The sequence below is a fragment of the Ambystoma mexicanum genome, chromosome 10 (genome assembly GCF_040938575.1).
Source record: "Ambystoma mexicanum isolate Mex_15411 chromosome 10, UKY_AmexF1_1, whole genome shotgun sequence".
In the NCBI taxonomy this organism is placed as follows: domain Eukaryota; kingdom Metazoa; phylum Chordata; class Amphibia; order Caudata; family Ambystomatidae; genus Ambystoma; species Ambystoma mexicanum.
In genome coordinates this window covers 1,281,354,146-1,281,370,751 of record NC_090932.1, presented here as the reverse complement: position 1 = coordinate 1,281,370,751, position 16,606 = coordinate 1,281,354,146, and the positions used below count along the sequence as shown (strand labels likewise).

At 46.2% G+C, this 16,606-nt stretch overlaps 1 protein-coding gene across 3 annotated transcripts in view; it reads right to left on the bottom strand.

Annotated features, from left to right (window-relative positions):
* Positions 1 to 16,606, bottom strand: part of NF2 (NF2, moesin-ezrin-radixin like (MERLIN) tumor suppressor) — an 855,245-nt gene that overhangs the window by 128,536 nt on the left and 710,103 nt on the right. The window contains exon 16 of one of the 3 annotated variants that reach the window (XM_069619277.1): positions 243 to 288. The exons of the other annotated variants lie outside the window; for them this stretch is intronic. Within the exon in view, the coding sequence (XP_069475378.1) occupies positions 253 to 288 (36 nt within the window). The 3' untranslated portion in view covers positions 243 to 252. The remainder of the gene's footprint in view (positions 1 to 242; positions 289 to 16,606) is intronic. 3 annotated transcript variants of the gene reach the window in all.

The following is a 16,606-nucleotide window of genomic DNA, read 5'->3' as shown; positions in this document are numbered from 1 at the left end:
TGTCAAAAGATCTATTTCTCTCCAACACCCATTCTATGTGCTTCGAAGCACTGACAGAAGTGTTAAGCCTTTGTATATTGAAATATGTGTGGTTTTGATGCAGGAACACTGGTATAAGGATTTGTCCTGGATGCATAGAGCAAACGCCACCAAGGCTGGAACATAGTGAGTTACAATGCAACAACGGCTCATGCATGGATTAGTGTTAGACATGGAGAATCCCATCACCACACACAAAGTACCTGGGAAGGCTCATATGCAGATAGGTCTTCTGCCCTGGGCTTCAGGCTAAACCAACAAAATAAAATGAAAACATGGGTCACAAGGAGCAACAGTATGATGGCTGCAGCTGTGAAAAGTCTACATGAGATATCAAGCACTCTCCATGATATAAGTACCAGCTCACCTCGGACACCAGCTGCATACTGTATACCAAGAGATTTAGCAGCCAATTTATACAAACCACTCCAACCAACAGGATGAGAGAGAGAGAGAGAGAGAGAGAGAGAGAGAGAGAGAGAGAGAGAGAGAGAGAGAGAGAGAGAGAGAGAGAGAGAGAGAGAGAATGTGTGTGTGTCTCTGTGTTGAAGAGGGGTGGGGAGAGCTTGCGGGCATCCCTTTCTCTATCCATCTCTCACACACCATGTGTAAAGGTGCCAGAAGGAGAAATTACTTACCGTAATGTTCTTTCTATGGATTAGTCTCCCACAGATTCCAAATCAGATACGATACCCCTTCCAGCATCAACTGCTCGGGAAACAATTTAACCGGGGGCGTAGCACACATGGACTCGGCCGTGGATCCGTCTCGATTCGATCACACAGTCTGTGATGTTGGTCGTCGTACATATACCACATCACTACACCCCCCCCCCCCCCAACTCCACAAACCTAGCTAGTGTGGTGGTAGTTTATGGAATTGGCTGAAACCAGCCACAACCCCCCTAAAAATAACAATGTCACTTATTTTTAGGATGAGGAACAGGACTGCAAGAAGTTGCAGAAGGACACACACAAAACCGGCCTAGGGGCCCAATAAGAGACATCTCATCTCATCTCTTCTCACAAAAGAAGGTCAGTCATCATGGAATGCAGGCACTTTCATAGCAGGGCTGGCTCGGAGTGTAGGGGGTTGCTGAGGAATCTACGGGAGAGGAACACATAGAAAGAACATTACCGGTAAGTAATTTCTCCTTCAATGGATTGCTTTCTCCCACAGATTCCTCATCAGATAGACTCCCAAAGCAGTATGGCGGTGGGATGAAAGTTCCTAAATCAGGAAGCTCTGTTGCACCATTCTTCCAAAGCGAGCATCAGACCACCCGACACGTCCAAACAGTAATGATTGATGAAGGTGTGTAAAGAAGACCATGTCACCACCCAGCAGATCTCTCTAACCGGCATGCCCCTCTGGAGTGCAGAAAAGGCAGCCACACCCCTAGTGGAGTGAGCCCTGATGCCCGGTGGAAGCTCTTTCTCTGCGTGTTAGTCATACTCCGCTATACAGAGTGTAATCCACCTAGCTACGGTCTGCTTAGAAACAGCCAAACCCTTTCTTGACAGAGAAAAAGCTACAAACAGCTGATCAGCCCTCAAATCCGCTGTCTTCGCAACAGGTCCAACCTGTGGGACCTCGCCTCTTCCTTGGTAGAATGGGGAGGAGGGTAGAACACAGGCACGTCTATGCCCTGGGAGAAGTGGAACTCTGAAATGGCCTTGGGCAAGAACCCATGCCGCACCTTCCATGATACCACCCCCTTAAAGAAGCAGAGGAATGGAGGCTTGCATGACAAAGTCTGCAGTTCAGTGAACCTTCTGGCAGAAGAGATTGCCAGTAGAAAGGCAGTCTTCAAAGTGTGAACCGAACTGGGCAAGAATGCATAGGCTCAAACGGAGCTGCCATGAGGAAAGTGAGAACCAAGTGTGAGGGGTCAGAAATTAGAGGCGGACACAAAGTTGTAATGTTTTCAACATTAGACATCTTTATTAAAATAAAGGGGCTGGATAAAGGAGTTTCTGCCCATATACTGAAGAGAGTTTCCCTGCCTATGAAACTAAAACTAAGGGTCAGTCTGTGCCTCGTCGTCAAAATTATGTAAGTTGTCCTTGTCGCCAAAACATATCTGACCCTCACAATAGAAATAAACAAGTAAAAAGTTCAAGGAAAAATGTCTCTGTTCTAAGTTTAGCAAAAGGTGTTCACATGTAAAGAATATAGATAAATCAAACAAAATAGTCTCCTCCAAGGAAGAGTCCTTCGATCCAGAGGGTGTTTCCCTTCCCCTGGATTATTTCAGGAAGGATGACAAAAGTGTCTTTTCCACACAACAACTTTTTAAGGATGACTTCCTGGTATAGACCACTGCCAGGAATCCCTCAGTAGACTCTTTAGATCCCCTGTTATACTCTTCTGCCAGGTATCTTTTCACAACGATATGATATGGCATTTATAATGCACCTATACACAAGTATTTCAAGGCGTGACGAGGCCAGGGAGGGGAAACAGAGGGAAGACGGACACCAATCCTGCTAGGCCAGGTGACATTGAGATCGCGCAAGTGCAGCGGAGGGGGGGGGAGGGGAAAGTGCAGGGGGAAAGGGGAGGGAGCAGTGCAGTACATAGGATAATAGTAAAATAAACAAAAATAAAAGTGCGGCCAGCTGGTGGCAAGTGCTGGTAGGTGGCTGTAGGGATACAGAAACAGCCCCACGAGTGCAAGGGTTGCCAGGGGGGCAGTGCAAATGTGAAACTGGCAGGTAGGGGACCTGGGCCTTAGATCAGAGGGTAGCAAGGTAACCAGTGCAATTTCAGATTCAGCAAGGAGATCAGCGGGGGAGAGGAGGAGAAAAAGCAGAAGCAAAGAGGAAGGTCTTGAGGTGCTTCCGGAACCAGAGATGGTTCTCCTCAAGTTTCAGAGAGGCAGGGAGGCGGTTCCAGAGGGAGGCCCCAGCAGAAGAAAGATCTACCACCAACTTGCTGCTTGGAGAAGTGACTAACCCGGAGGGAGTTGGAGGCAGATGAGCAAAGAGCTCAAGGGGAAGATATTTAGGAAGAGAGAGTTGAAGGTAATGGGGTCCCAGGCCCCAGAAGACCTTGTGGACAATGCAGAGGGTTTTGAACTTAATCCTTGCCGCCACTGGGAGCCACTGCAGAGATTTCAGTCCTGGAGAGATATGATCCCTAGGTTTGAGGCCAAGGACAAGTCTTGCAGTCCTGTTTTGGATGACAATGTCTTTTTCATTCATCTACTTTAAATGGATAATCTGGTGTACTCCCCTGCCAAGAATCCCTTTCTGGGTTTTGTAGATCCCCTGGTATAGTCTCCTGCCAGGTATTTTTTCCCCCAAAGGCTCACTGCCTGATGTATTTAGCTTACCAGGACCTCTTTCAATATTCTCTGTCTTTCAGTACAGCACAGTTGTATTTGTGCACGGCCGATACTTCACAGGCTTTAGATACTACGTGTTCCAACTTTCCCCATATTGACATCTGATATTCAAAAACGTATTCCAGTTCAACTTCTTCACTGGTATTAATTTGTTTTTGGCAATACTTACTCTAACTTTCCCCATATCGACATCTCATGCATGAGGATATGTGCAAATTCTTTCCTCAAATTTAACTTGGTCGACACTCAAAATGAGTTTTGAATTGTTCATATGCCCGTCGGTATGCCCCGGGATCCCCACCATCACTGGGCACACTCACCGGTGTTTGATGGCGTTTCCGACCTGTGGCAAGCTGCTGCTGCAAAGTCTTCACTCGGGGATAGCATGTCACTCTTGCAGACCCTCTTTCAGCTCTCCCGCCGACTCCGCATTCACTTGCCGGTGAAGCTTCTGCTGTTTGGCACAACCGCATTCTCAAAAGCTTTGCTGCTGATGCTGGCTCATCAGCGGCTCTGCCCAAGTGCCTGCGGTGTTTCCCTGATTCTTCCGCCACTCTGTTAGGCAACGCTTACAAGTGGCAGCTTGAAAGCACCTGCCTTCTTTAGCAAGGTCAGTTCCTGTGCATCTGCCTTCCCCTGCGTTTCTGCTTCCCGCTTCGCCCGCTGTGCTCATCTCTTCTCTGACTTTCTGTAAGTCATTTTTAAATGTCTTGCACAGCTGAGCTTCATTTTAACTAGTCTGCGTGTTTAGCTTGAGGGTTCTTTCACTCCATAGTAACTCCTCCTTCCTCTTCCTCATCTCAGCACTTGAGGCATTATTGGAGTTGAAGTCCATAGGATTTTTAGGCCTTCCAAAATGAGATTGTTTAGGAGTTTTGTTTAGAATAAAAACATCAGAGACAAGAGATGTTAAATGTGTATTATATGTATATGAAGTATGAATGGTATTCTGCTCAGAGTGTTTTGCAGAAAGGGGTCTTTGTCACTTTGAAAATCCCTCCCATTGAAGAACCCAATCGGTCATTAAGAATTCAGGAATTATGCGGTCATACTGTCTGGAAAGGGAAAAATACTGCATCCTTCCTAATGGGGTCACCACCTTTCCCCAACAGCCGTCTCCTCCGATGTGATTCTCCCTCATATGACCACATGGGATGATCTCTCTGGCAGGGGATCAGTGATGACTCGGCAGGATTCATCACACAGCTAAGGTCCCAGTCTGGGACAACTAAAGGAACAGGTGGAAACCTATTCACAAGGCCTTTCAGGAATTGGGCCATAACCCGGATCGTAAAGAAAGACCCTTAATCCGGAGACTTTTTGAAAACAGACAAAGCCGCCAAGTATCCTTTGACTATTGCAACATGAAGTCCTGCCGCCGTCAGTGACAGAAGGAACTCCATCACTGCAGTGGGGGGTGGGGGAGCAAGAGATAGGGTGAATCTCACGTTCCCTGCACCATGCCTTGAATCTTCCCCATCTGCACACATACAGCAATCATGGTTGATGGTCTGCGTGCAGTCAGCAGCAGCTCAAGCACCTCCTCTGAGAGGTCCTAGTCATATCTCATCCTCTCAATAGCCACGCATGTAGATTGAGGGACTCTGGGTTTGGGTGCAACGCCAAACCCTCCGACTGGGATTGGAGATCTGGCCGGAGAGGTGGGCAGATGGTCAATTCCAGGAGCTCAGAGTACCACGTTCTCCTTGCCCAATCCGTGGCGATCAAGATTATGGTCGCCTGGAACCTCTCCACCTCCTGAGAACCCACGGGATGACAAGAATCGAAGGTAAGGCATAGTGGAGGTTGAGTCGAAGTCCCACTCCACTAGGAATGCATCCCCCAGTACGCCTCTTGCCGGGTATTACCTCGAGCAGAAATGCACTTCCTGTTGAGCTCTGTGGTAGCCAGATAGTGTGTTGGGGTACCCCACTGAGCAAAGATCTCTGAGAACTTCCTGGCACACCTCCCACTCATGCAAGATCGTTCTCTGCCTGCTCAGGCCGTCCAGATGGACTGCCATGACAGATTTGGTTCGCTAACAGCCAGAACCACAGCTGAATCGCCTCCCTGTAAAGGGGAAGAGACCATACACCGCCCTGCTTGTTCAGGTAGTGCATGGCCACTGTATTGTCTGTCATGATCAGGACGTGTTTCCCCTTGAGAGAGGGTACAAAAGCTTTCAGGGCTAGCCTGATCACTTGCAGCTCCAACCTGTTGATATGCCACTGGCTCTCCATTGTGGCCAAAGGCCTCTCAGCTGCAGATTGTCTCAGTGAACGCCCCAACTTTCAGGGACATGTCCGTGACCACCCTGACCTGGGGTCATATCGCATGTGCAACCCTGACCTCTGACACTAGAAAAATGTAGGAAGCCATGAGGTCTTAGAGACGTAGGCTACGGGTTTGGCTCTGGAATAGTTTGACCATCTGTCGCACACTGGTGACTCTCTCATCGGGAAGGGGGGAGGGGGGCCCTTCCCCTCCCAAGTGTCCAGAACTTCTACAATTAAATTGAGCTTTTAGGCTGGTGTCATGTGTGACTTGTGAAGTTTTAGAGAGAAGGCCAGCCAGTGCAGCAGCGAACAGGTGCCTTTGAGGTGAGACGATACCTGCTCGGACGGCCAGTCGTCCAGGTATGGAAACACATGAAAGAAGGATCTCCGGAGTGCGCCGCCACTACTGCCGTCAGCTTGGTGAAGACAAGCAAAGCGCAGGTCAACCCAAAGGAGAGCACCTTGAATTGCTATTGCATGCCCCCTATGAATATTCTGAGCCATCTTCTGTGCCTCTGATGGATGGGCATGCTAAAATAAGCATCCTGCAGATCTAACACCAGCCAGTTCTGCGACTGCAGAGCCTGGAGAATTTCTCATAGCGTCACCATTTTGAACTTGTCCTTCCTCAGGAACATGTTCAAGGACGTGAGGACCAAAATGGGACGCTGCCCTTTCCCTTTCTTGCCAACTCCACTGCTGCTGATGTCGCCTGTTGGCCCCCAGAGGCCTCCTGCCCCTTCCAGAGCACAGGAGGCACCTCTGCCCTTGCCTGGCGGGGATGTGCCTTTCTCCCAAATGGGACCAAGCTGGTGACTTGGTCGGAGGACGCCCCAATTTCAATGACTTCGGGTTCACCTGCTGACATGACCCACAATCTTTGGTGGCGTGATCTGTGCTGAGGCACCACACGCAGATCCCATGTGGGTTGGTTAGAGACATCTTGGAGTTGCAGTCGGTGCACCTCTTGAAACCTGACAGTTTGGGAGTGGACATTTTAATGCAAAATGTCGAATTGGTAATAATTTGAAAAAAAGCTGTGAGAATTCTCTCACAAGAGCCGTTCCTCGAACAGAGTGGTGAGCGTGCAAAAAAAACAAACTGACGTAGGGGGCGTAGTCACATGGTATATGTATGATGAGCGACATCACATCCGGAGTCAAAAACCATCACATCGAATCAAGATGGATCCATGGCCTAGTCTAGGTGCACTGTGACCCGTGCTGAAAGATTTTCTGAACAGCTTATGCTGGAACGGATATTTATCTGATGAGTAATCTGCGTGAGAAAGCAATCCATTAAACAGCCATTCTCAGAGCTATAATTTCGGGGGTCATTGCTGTTAAGATCTATACTGCAGTACCTGCTCTCCATTCTCTTATGGGAAGTGCCTCAAGGACTACACTGGACTCTTATGCCCAAGGCTTCAGGGTCAAAACCGCGTATCTACCTGATAAATATTGCTCCACTTATTCGACAGACTTCTAGAGGAAGCACAGTAGTATCCGTATAGGGGATTGCTAGGGTGTGAGGTGCCAGGCCCCCTCTTTTGAGAGCAGAATACTTCTCCTGTTGAAAGGTTGTGTTTTGATATTCCAGTCATCTCTCTTCAGAGCCTTACGGTCAGACTATGGCTAACGGAAATTAGGAAAGCTTGGTTCAGGTGCTAATGTATTGTGGAGTGAAAGACTGAATGCCATACAACCTGAAAGATGTCTTAAACCTGTAATGAGACCATCTGCCTATTCCCACCTCAATGCTCAGAAATCACATTGTCTGGAACAGAGAAACAGAGCATGGAGTATGCGTTAAGCTAAGTGTCAGATTAAGCGCATGAGAGTATTACAAACAGGCTGCAGGTACACAGCTACCCCAACACTAACCAAACATTCTGAAGGGATCACCCCTCTAATAACACATACTAATAATAAAGAAACATGCCCTTCGCCTCTTTTGTTATTGCCACCAGAGATGTCTACTCTGATGGTTAACTCAGAAGACTGGATAACTGATGACAGGCAACAAGATAATCAGATTCATGTTGATCAAAAAGCAGTTACTTGATGTCTAAGGTTCTCACTATCAGCCGGGGTCAGATGTGAACCAGAAAGTGTGAGGTGCAAGTCTTCTCTGAGAAGTTGTCAACACGCCACCATCTCATTCAATTTTTTCAGTCGCCAGTCATTCTACTCTCTATTTATTCTAGTCCCCTTGCATGTAATAGTATTCAGCAGCATCACAAAATATGCAGTCATGATAAAAAAGCAATATATATATATACAAAGAGAATGTATGGATGAACTAAAATCTGGGCTTATTATGGACATAGCTTCCTTTCGTCATCAGGACCACTTCCATATGTTGTGCAATAACCTATGCCTTAACAAAAGAGCACTTCAAGGACATTTAAAAACGTTTTCAAAATGTTACGTGTGTTGTCAAAATTAAAAGCGAGGAGGGTGGGATTCCTATGTGCTGTGTTTGCCACTGAAGTCACTGCAGTTCCCTATAATAAAATGTTAATTCTCTAGTAGTGTAGGTTAGTTCTACTCTTACGCAGCCAACCAACAATGAGACGAGATTCATGTCTCAGTTTTCCTATATGAAAAGCTGCAGCATTCAGCTACCAACCAACTTAAATGTGTCCAATATAAACAGGACGTGCTTAGGGGGCCACAGCTTAAAAGCGTACTATATGAACATTGACTTCTATGTCTCAGTCCATTCCATAAGCTCCAAGAAAGGGAAAGAACAAAAACAATACATAAACCCAGATGATCTCATAATGGCCGAAGGTGTGCCTGCATCACACGCTGGCTACCCATACATATATCATGAGTGCATTCAGCCAACGCGAGTGGTTACACAATGGTGCCTGTAGGGTAAACGCACTATACAAACGAAAGCAGAAGTTTGTGAAAGGAGAGGTCTAGGAGAGAAGAACAAAAGTTGCAGACTTGTAACTGGTCGGTGTAATACATCCTAGACCTCTGCATATTCCAAACTTGGCGTCAACAATACACAGAGCAAAGCATTACGAAAGGCAGATCGAGTAGTTGAGAAAATTGGCAACTCTGAATTACAATCAAAATGCAATGTCTACGGATGGAAGGGGTGGCAGCTTCAGGTGCCTGTAGAACTGACATGCTTTAAGACTATCACTGATACTGTATAATGAAGTCAGTTCTAAAGCCAATAGCCTATCATGGAGTTCACAGCACTGAGCAAAGCAAGCAAATAATTCCAAATGCAAGAGTAGCCTTTTAAAGCAGTTGTGTCTGAAGAAGAATGAAAGGTGACACATAAGATACACTTATTTCTCATTTCCACAGTAAAAGCAAGAACAACAGAAATCACAATTATGCTCCTCAAAGACAATAAGCAGGGCCTTTTATTAACTAGCGGGAGGGCTACGAAATAAAGTAACTTTCCAGATTGAAAAAGTAGAATTACATTAAACTGTTATGTCTATAAACCACTTGGGTTCTCAAATCCAAACCGAGAAGGTCCCAGCTAGCACATTCAACATACAAATGCGACTGTAGGAGGAAATTGCTTTTTCAGAGATCACTATTTCAAGTCAAAGCGGAATCAAAGGGTGGGGTAACCTAGAATGATACTTATGGAAGCATTGTGATAGATCATCAATAGTGGGGGTAAAACCTTAAACCCTTGATCGCAATGGTGGCCTACGAGATTTTGCTTGGTACAGAAAGCTTTTGTACCATTTAACTTAAATACCTCAATTAGGTAAGAAGCCTTAGAAGTACATGACAACAATGTATCAAAGAGGAAAGAATCCAAGATGACCATCTCTTTGTGTGGTCCACCAAGAAGTAATTGGTTTAAAAATAAAAGTTGTTTTAGACAACTGAATGTTCCTCTGAATGCATAGCAAGAGTAACACTAAGCTAAAACAAGAAATGAAATTCAGTAAAATAAGGAAAACTGAAATTGCAGCCACCAAATGCTTCTGAACAGCACCATTCGATAAAGGAAAAGCCCTCTCGACGAATATTCTGTATGCAAAATAATTTTGAAAAACATACTGTGACAAATATTTGTATGACATCACTTCTGCCGTAGGTGGAGACCTTTCTCATGGGGCCAGGGTGGTGAGCCCACATTACAATAATCCCACTGCGGATGGATCACATGGGAGCGAGAGCCCCTTGTTGGATGAAGGACGACTATCCCCAGAAAACGTAGTATGCCGCATATGAGCCCACCTCTCCTGCTCCCACAGAAGCAGACCCCTTAGATGCACTGCCAGCCATAACACACATGTACTTTTGTGAAGCCGATACAGTTAATACAATCTATAACAGAAAGCCTCAGGCAAATCAGACTCTGCAGGCAAATACCTTTAACTCCAGTGCTGGGAAAAAGATAAGGAGTATGAAGATCATTACGCTAAACTGTGGTGAGCGGTCTAATCCTCTAAAGTATCTCATTGGAGCAACGACACACAAAATAGCCAAGGGAAACCAAAGCGGTTGAGAGCTCCTCCGGACAAGAGCTGCCAAGGAAGCTGACTCAGCAATCTTAAAGCAGAGAGCGGAGACAACGTCTACCGAGCAGGGAAAGAGAGAGCATAGCCCAAGACCTGTTCACTTCCCCGAGTAGATCCCCCAGCGTCTCACGGTGTACACAGCAATACCGAGCCAAGAGGGGACAGCGAGAAGGATGCAGAATGCCGCTGACAGGCGACCGACACAAAGACGAACCCGAATGCTACTGGATTCTCGCAAAGGAGTCCCGTAGCCCAGAAGACGCAAACCGAATGCGAAATTACGTGGCCCGGTGGGTAAGGACCGGAGGTCTGTGGGAATCTGGGAGAAGCACAGAGAGAACCAAGTGAGAGGGTTGGGAAGCCTGGAAGTCGGAGAGTACCACAGGCTGTCAACTTGAGAGAAATACAGACAGAAAGAGGGTCAGATGCCCTAGTTAACAGCGAAATTATGGCAAGAGAAAGGTTAGCTTGGCAGGTGTTACTCACCACTCCGAAATAGGCCGAAGATTCAGAGAAATGACCTTGGAGATGTTGGTGGTATAAGAATCGAAATTCAGCCTTCCATCCCAGCTCCCCTGAGTACAAGACTCAGGCTTCCTCAAAGAGGGGCTCTTTTCCACAATGTACCTCTCTGCTGTTTCAGTTGGGAAAGACAGAGGTGTCAATTGAATAAAAGAGCGGGGAGAACACACACCGCCAATACCAATGCTGCAAAGGAATACAAAGATATTAGACAGTATTGTGATTATGCAAGTGATTAAAACAGTTGAAGTAATTTAGGCAACTACCTAGATGATCCCCGGGATGATCTACAAAGAATAACACAAATGAGTGGAAATGATCTAAATCAATATCGGATCCAACTATAGCTATAGAGTTGATAAAAACTGACCTGAGTAAAGATATATGGAGGAAGAGGAAAACAGGATTCTGAAGGCAATGACAGGAGAAAATAACAAACAGGGAAGTTAGTATAGGGAAGTAACCCCGAACGGCACGAGTGCCGAGTTGGTTGCAGTTCAGGAAAGCGTTTATATGCACTTAAGAGCAATCTCACAGGAAAGTCACTCAATGTCCCAGAATCCAACAGAAGACTAATATCCAAACTAGTCGTGGAGGTAACAAATAGCAAAGATGAGAATTGTCAATCAAGTATGTACCGGAGTACACGAGTATAGTTGAGTAGCCGTAGAGATGATCCGGATAGTAGACAGCAATTTGGTGTGCAGAGCGGCAACCAGGAATAAGTACCGCAGGACACAGAAGAGAGCAGATCCAGTAGCGTTCCAAGTCCAAAAACCAGACAATCACGACAGGAACAAAGGAGGAGACGAGGCAATCCAAAAGTCAGGCAAAGGTCAAAACCAGGAGTTCAGATGAGGAATCGTGTAGGGAGACACGAAGAGGAAACGGACGAAACCGCGTGTAGCTTGTAACGCTAATTAGCAGCAACGAGCCCCTTGGAAGACGGTGGTTTTATAGTCATAAGAGGGGCGTGGCTTGCTGTACGTCTTCAACGTACAAGACGTGTCAGGTGACCTGGAGTGCGTCGACGTTTGTACAGACGCCATGGTAGCTTGTACCTGGACCATAGAGGAGCCTGCAAAGAAGTCGTATTCTGCAAGGAGGCCCGCGGAGAAGCCTGAAGTGTAACAGCAGGAGAGTGGACCAAATAACCCAAGAGGAGAGTTGCGAGTCTGGGACTCGCACCCACATATAAACCTGAGAATACCATGGTCGCAGGCCCAAAAAGGAAAAGACAGAAATACAGAAGAAACACAGCATTGGCAGGAGAGTGAACCAGGCTGTCCAAACACTATTGCGAGTCTGGGATATTCACCCATATTTAAACCTGAGAACTAGAGGTTTAGGGATTCTAACTGAGAAAGAAGTAAATACAGGAGAAACAAAGCCTTGGTAGGAGAGTGAACGCAGCTGTCAAAGAACTGTATTGGGTGTCTCGGACTCACATCCACATTTGACAGAGAATCAGAGCATCAAGGTCCCAGAGAGAGAGAAGGATATACTAAGAAGGACCATACTTGGCAGGAGAGTAAACCAAGTTGGTTGCAACCAATACAGTGAATCTGGAACCCACACCCATATTACAAACCGGAAGTAAAGTGAACTGTGTTTTTTATTTCTCATAAGTCAACCTCTGGGCTTGTGAAGTGGAACAAGCCAAGAGCCAGAGGGGAAAAAGTAATTCCCGGACATTGGAACATCTCATCCTTCAAAGAGGACATTTCTTTTGATTAATATCATCACTTACATTTAGAACTTTTCCTTTGATGAAGGTGTCTCATCAGCACCTTTTTGAGAACAACGTTTCCTTGCACTTTTGTGCCGCATTTGTGCTGCATTATTTGTGCCAGACAAAATCCTTTCTGGCTTTGATCCGAGCCCAATAGCCCTATTTTCGCATTTTTTACTGGCCACCATTGGAACACACGAGGTGTTCCAGATCGAAGATGGCCGCCAGCACCTTCCTTTCCTCCCCTGCGTCCACCTGACCGCAGCGCATGTTCCTATTGGCCAGCCTCAGCTCACAAGGCCAATCACGAGCCGGCAGGCGATCGCCGGCCCTCTCCACAAGGATCTTACCCTGTCTGGAGCCTGTCCGGAGGCGTCCGAGGCCCGGGCTATGGACCCTGTGCCTTTTGGGTAAGCCTCCTCTGATGCTGCTGCTTGTTACATTCTGCTTAGATTGTACTCGTGGTCCACACCAACCTCACAACTGTAGCCTACATGCAAGGTGTCTTTGCGCCTCACTGACATGGACTCTGAACTTTGCTATGATGCTGTTGCGCTCTGTTTGATGCATTACTGAGCCGCACCAGGCCGCTCCGTGTAGTGCATCGCCCCCAATATTGTTCACTTATGGTCAGTATTTATTTGATTCAGCATACTTGTGTTTTCAGGTCTATACTATATCCTGTCTCCAGTTGGCACTAAACCTGCTATTGTATTCAGCGCATTTTACAGTGCTTGACCACTATTCGGTTGTGGCACTCGCATTGCTACAGTAACTACGTCTAAAACTGTCTTTGCTGTCACTGCACCTAATATGGTTCTTACACCTCTGCAGACCCCCAGGCCCTTGCCTATTATCTACAGTTACTGCTGGTCATAGTTAGCCCACCCTAGTATGCCACTGAATTGCCTCGGCCCAGCTCAGAGCCTATGTTGATGTTGTCCTGCCATTATTTGGTTTGTTTTGAAGCATTCTGCGCACATTGTGTACAGTGTTTTCAGGTCCTCTCGGCTAAAGTCGAATCTGCCTATTGTGATTTGTTTTAGAGCATTCTGTGTACTGTGCATACTGTGTCACAGGCCCACTTAGCTAAAGTTGATCTTGCCTACTGCGACCCACTTCTCACTACTAATATGCAAGGCCACTGCACCCTATATATCCTTAGGATCCTTATCACTCTTCAACTGTTCACCAGTCCAGTAGCCCACCCTAACGCTACCCTCCTAGCGGAGAAGAAATCACTCCCTCCTACCTCCCCTATCATGGCACCCAAGCCTAGTAGTCTTGCCTATTCTAACTACCAGTCCTCAGGAAAATATACTTTTATCCCTTGTACTACATACATTAGAAATCTTAAGCTACGTAGTAGACTTCCCAAACTTTACAAGCCTCTTACCAGATTGTTACCACCTTCCAATAAGAAAACCAATTATTACCATATCACAACACCCACCAGTGCCAAATGGCCCACCACCCTACCCACTTGTTGTATATCTGATACTCAGACTCCCACACTCATTTCCAAGGCATTGGCCCCCAATAGCCTTACCCATTGCCTAATTGCAATCAAAGAAGTTAATCAACCCCTCAAAGGAGCTCTCCTTAACGCAAGGTCTCTGGTAGCTCATGCTATCGACATAGCTGACCTAATCACAGAAGACAGTCTAGACTTCCTAGCCATAACCGAATCATGGTTACACAATTCCGCAGGACCTGCACTCACACTAGCTATCCCAGAAGGAAACACCATTTTCAGACAAGCCAGAGATGACTCCCGAGGCAGTGGAATAGCTACCATATCCAGAGAGAGTTTATCTATGAGAATAGTAGCCCCACATGACCTGCAATCATGCGAATCCCCCTCTATCATGCTACCACTAAAGAACTCCCAATCACTCACCATGCATGTAGTTTACAGACCCCCTGGGCCTATTGGTTCTTTTGAAGAGGACCTGCATAACTTAATTGCTAGTAATCTCAAACCCACCTCCCAAGTACTGTTGCTTGGTGATTTTAACTTAGGCCTGAATGATCCTTCGGACAAACCGGCCCGGCAAATAGTGAACTCCCTCAATGCATTAGGATTAACACAAAAGGTGAACGCTCCCACCCATATCAAGGGTAGAACCCTGGACTGGGTAGCCCACCACAACTGCATAGCTACTATTACCTCTATTTCTCCCCTATCTTGGACTGACCATTACCTCGTGTCCTTGACACTCTCCACTACTAGACAGAGACTCGTAGCTCCCCAAGTAGCGCTACCCTGTCCAACCAGGTTAAAAAAGAATATAACAGTGGATAGTGTGATCCCTAATATTCTACCCACCCTAAATTCCCTGCCAGACACCTGGACCCAAGCACTTTGGTGCAAGAGTATAACAAGATCATGCTCTCCACTTTGGACAAAGTGGCCCCTCTCAAACAGAGCTAGTAAAGCTAAATTACACCTTAACAAGTGGTTCACTCCACAATTAAAGATCCTACGACCATTAAAAAGAAAATGTGAAACGGACTGGTGCCTTTGCGTCTCCCATGAGAACAAAAAGAAGCTAGCGTCCACTGCATCACATTATAAAAAAGAAATCTGCCAGGCAAAAAGAAACTCCTACAATGAACGTATAGCTAATTCCAACTCTAGTATGAAAGAATTATTCACAATCCTAAAAGAACTAGAGTCCCCCATCTCTCCACCCGATATCTGCATTAAAGTCAAGAACTGGTGTTCGAAGATACAACAGGCACTAACCAACAAAATCAACACTCTCCATACTAAAATAAAAAATAAGAAAGACTCTCTGAACATATCTCAACCAACTCACTACCCTCTACCAAATTCAAATATCTCTGATCCAAACATCACATTCTGCTTCACTAAAACAACGATCCTTGAAGTGGAAAAAACTATCCTTTCTCTCAAACAGTCTACTTGTAAAGGAGATATATGCCCAGCGCATATCATGAAAGAGGCTGCAAGAGACCTCTCCCCTTTCATCTCCAAACTGATTAATGCCTCCTTTGCCTCCGGCACCGTCCCAGCTAATCTCAAACAATCATGGGTGCTCCCGCTTCTCAAGAAGCAAACCTTAGACCCACTTATCGCTATCAATTACCGCCCTATCACAACAGTACCATTTTTACTCAAAGTTTTGGATAAAATGGCATATCTGCAGATCCAAAAACACCTCGAACAGCACAAACTCCTAGGGGTCCGACAATCAGGATTCCGACCATTACACAGGACGGAAACTGCACTGATAGATCTGAAGACTCAGATCGATGAGGTGAGAGATCAAGGGAAAACAGCATTATTGCTGTTACTTGATCTCTCAGCTGCATTCGACCTGGTCGATCATAAGGTCCTCTGTAGGCACCTTGACACAGCAGCCCATTTCTCCATAGGCGCGGTTAAGTGGATAGAATCATTCTTGAGTGACAGAACTAGCAGAGTATTCTCACCCTCTGCAGCTGCGGATCCCAACCCTATCATGAGCGGGGTCCCTCAGGGTTCCTGTGTGTCCCCCACTCTCTACAACATATTCACCAAGCCACTGTTCGATGATCTGGACCTTCTGGGTGTCACCTACACTAACTACGCAGATGACACTCAGATTCTCCTCCCTCTTTCTGGGGATCATGGCAAGGACTTGGCGTTGGTGACTAGAATCTATCTCATCATTCAGGCATGGATGGCCACTCACGGCCTATGCCTGAATGATGACAAGACAGAGTTGATAATCCTCGGCTCCCCCTCCAACATTTCCAAACTAGGTCATGAATATGCCTCCTTCATCATTGACGGCAACAACACCATTGTCTCCAAGGAGGTAAAAAGACTTGGTTTCTACCTTGACGCAACAATGTCCTTTAATAAACAACTAAATTCTCTGGCTTCTACCACAGCCTACACATGTACGCTAATTAGAGCAGGTAGGCCCTTCCTTTCCAATGACAGTTGCCTTATACTGGCTAGAGCATTCATTCTATCAAGACTAGACTACTGCAACGCCCTCTACAGCAGTGCTAATAAAACCATTATCCAAAAACTCCAAATACTACAAAACAATGCCATCAGAGCTGCACTAGACATCAACAAAAGAGTGCACATCTCTGCAATCAGACGCCATCACAAATGGTTATCTGCCCACAACAAAATACAACTAAAAATCACCTCC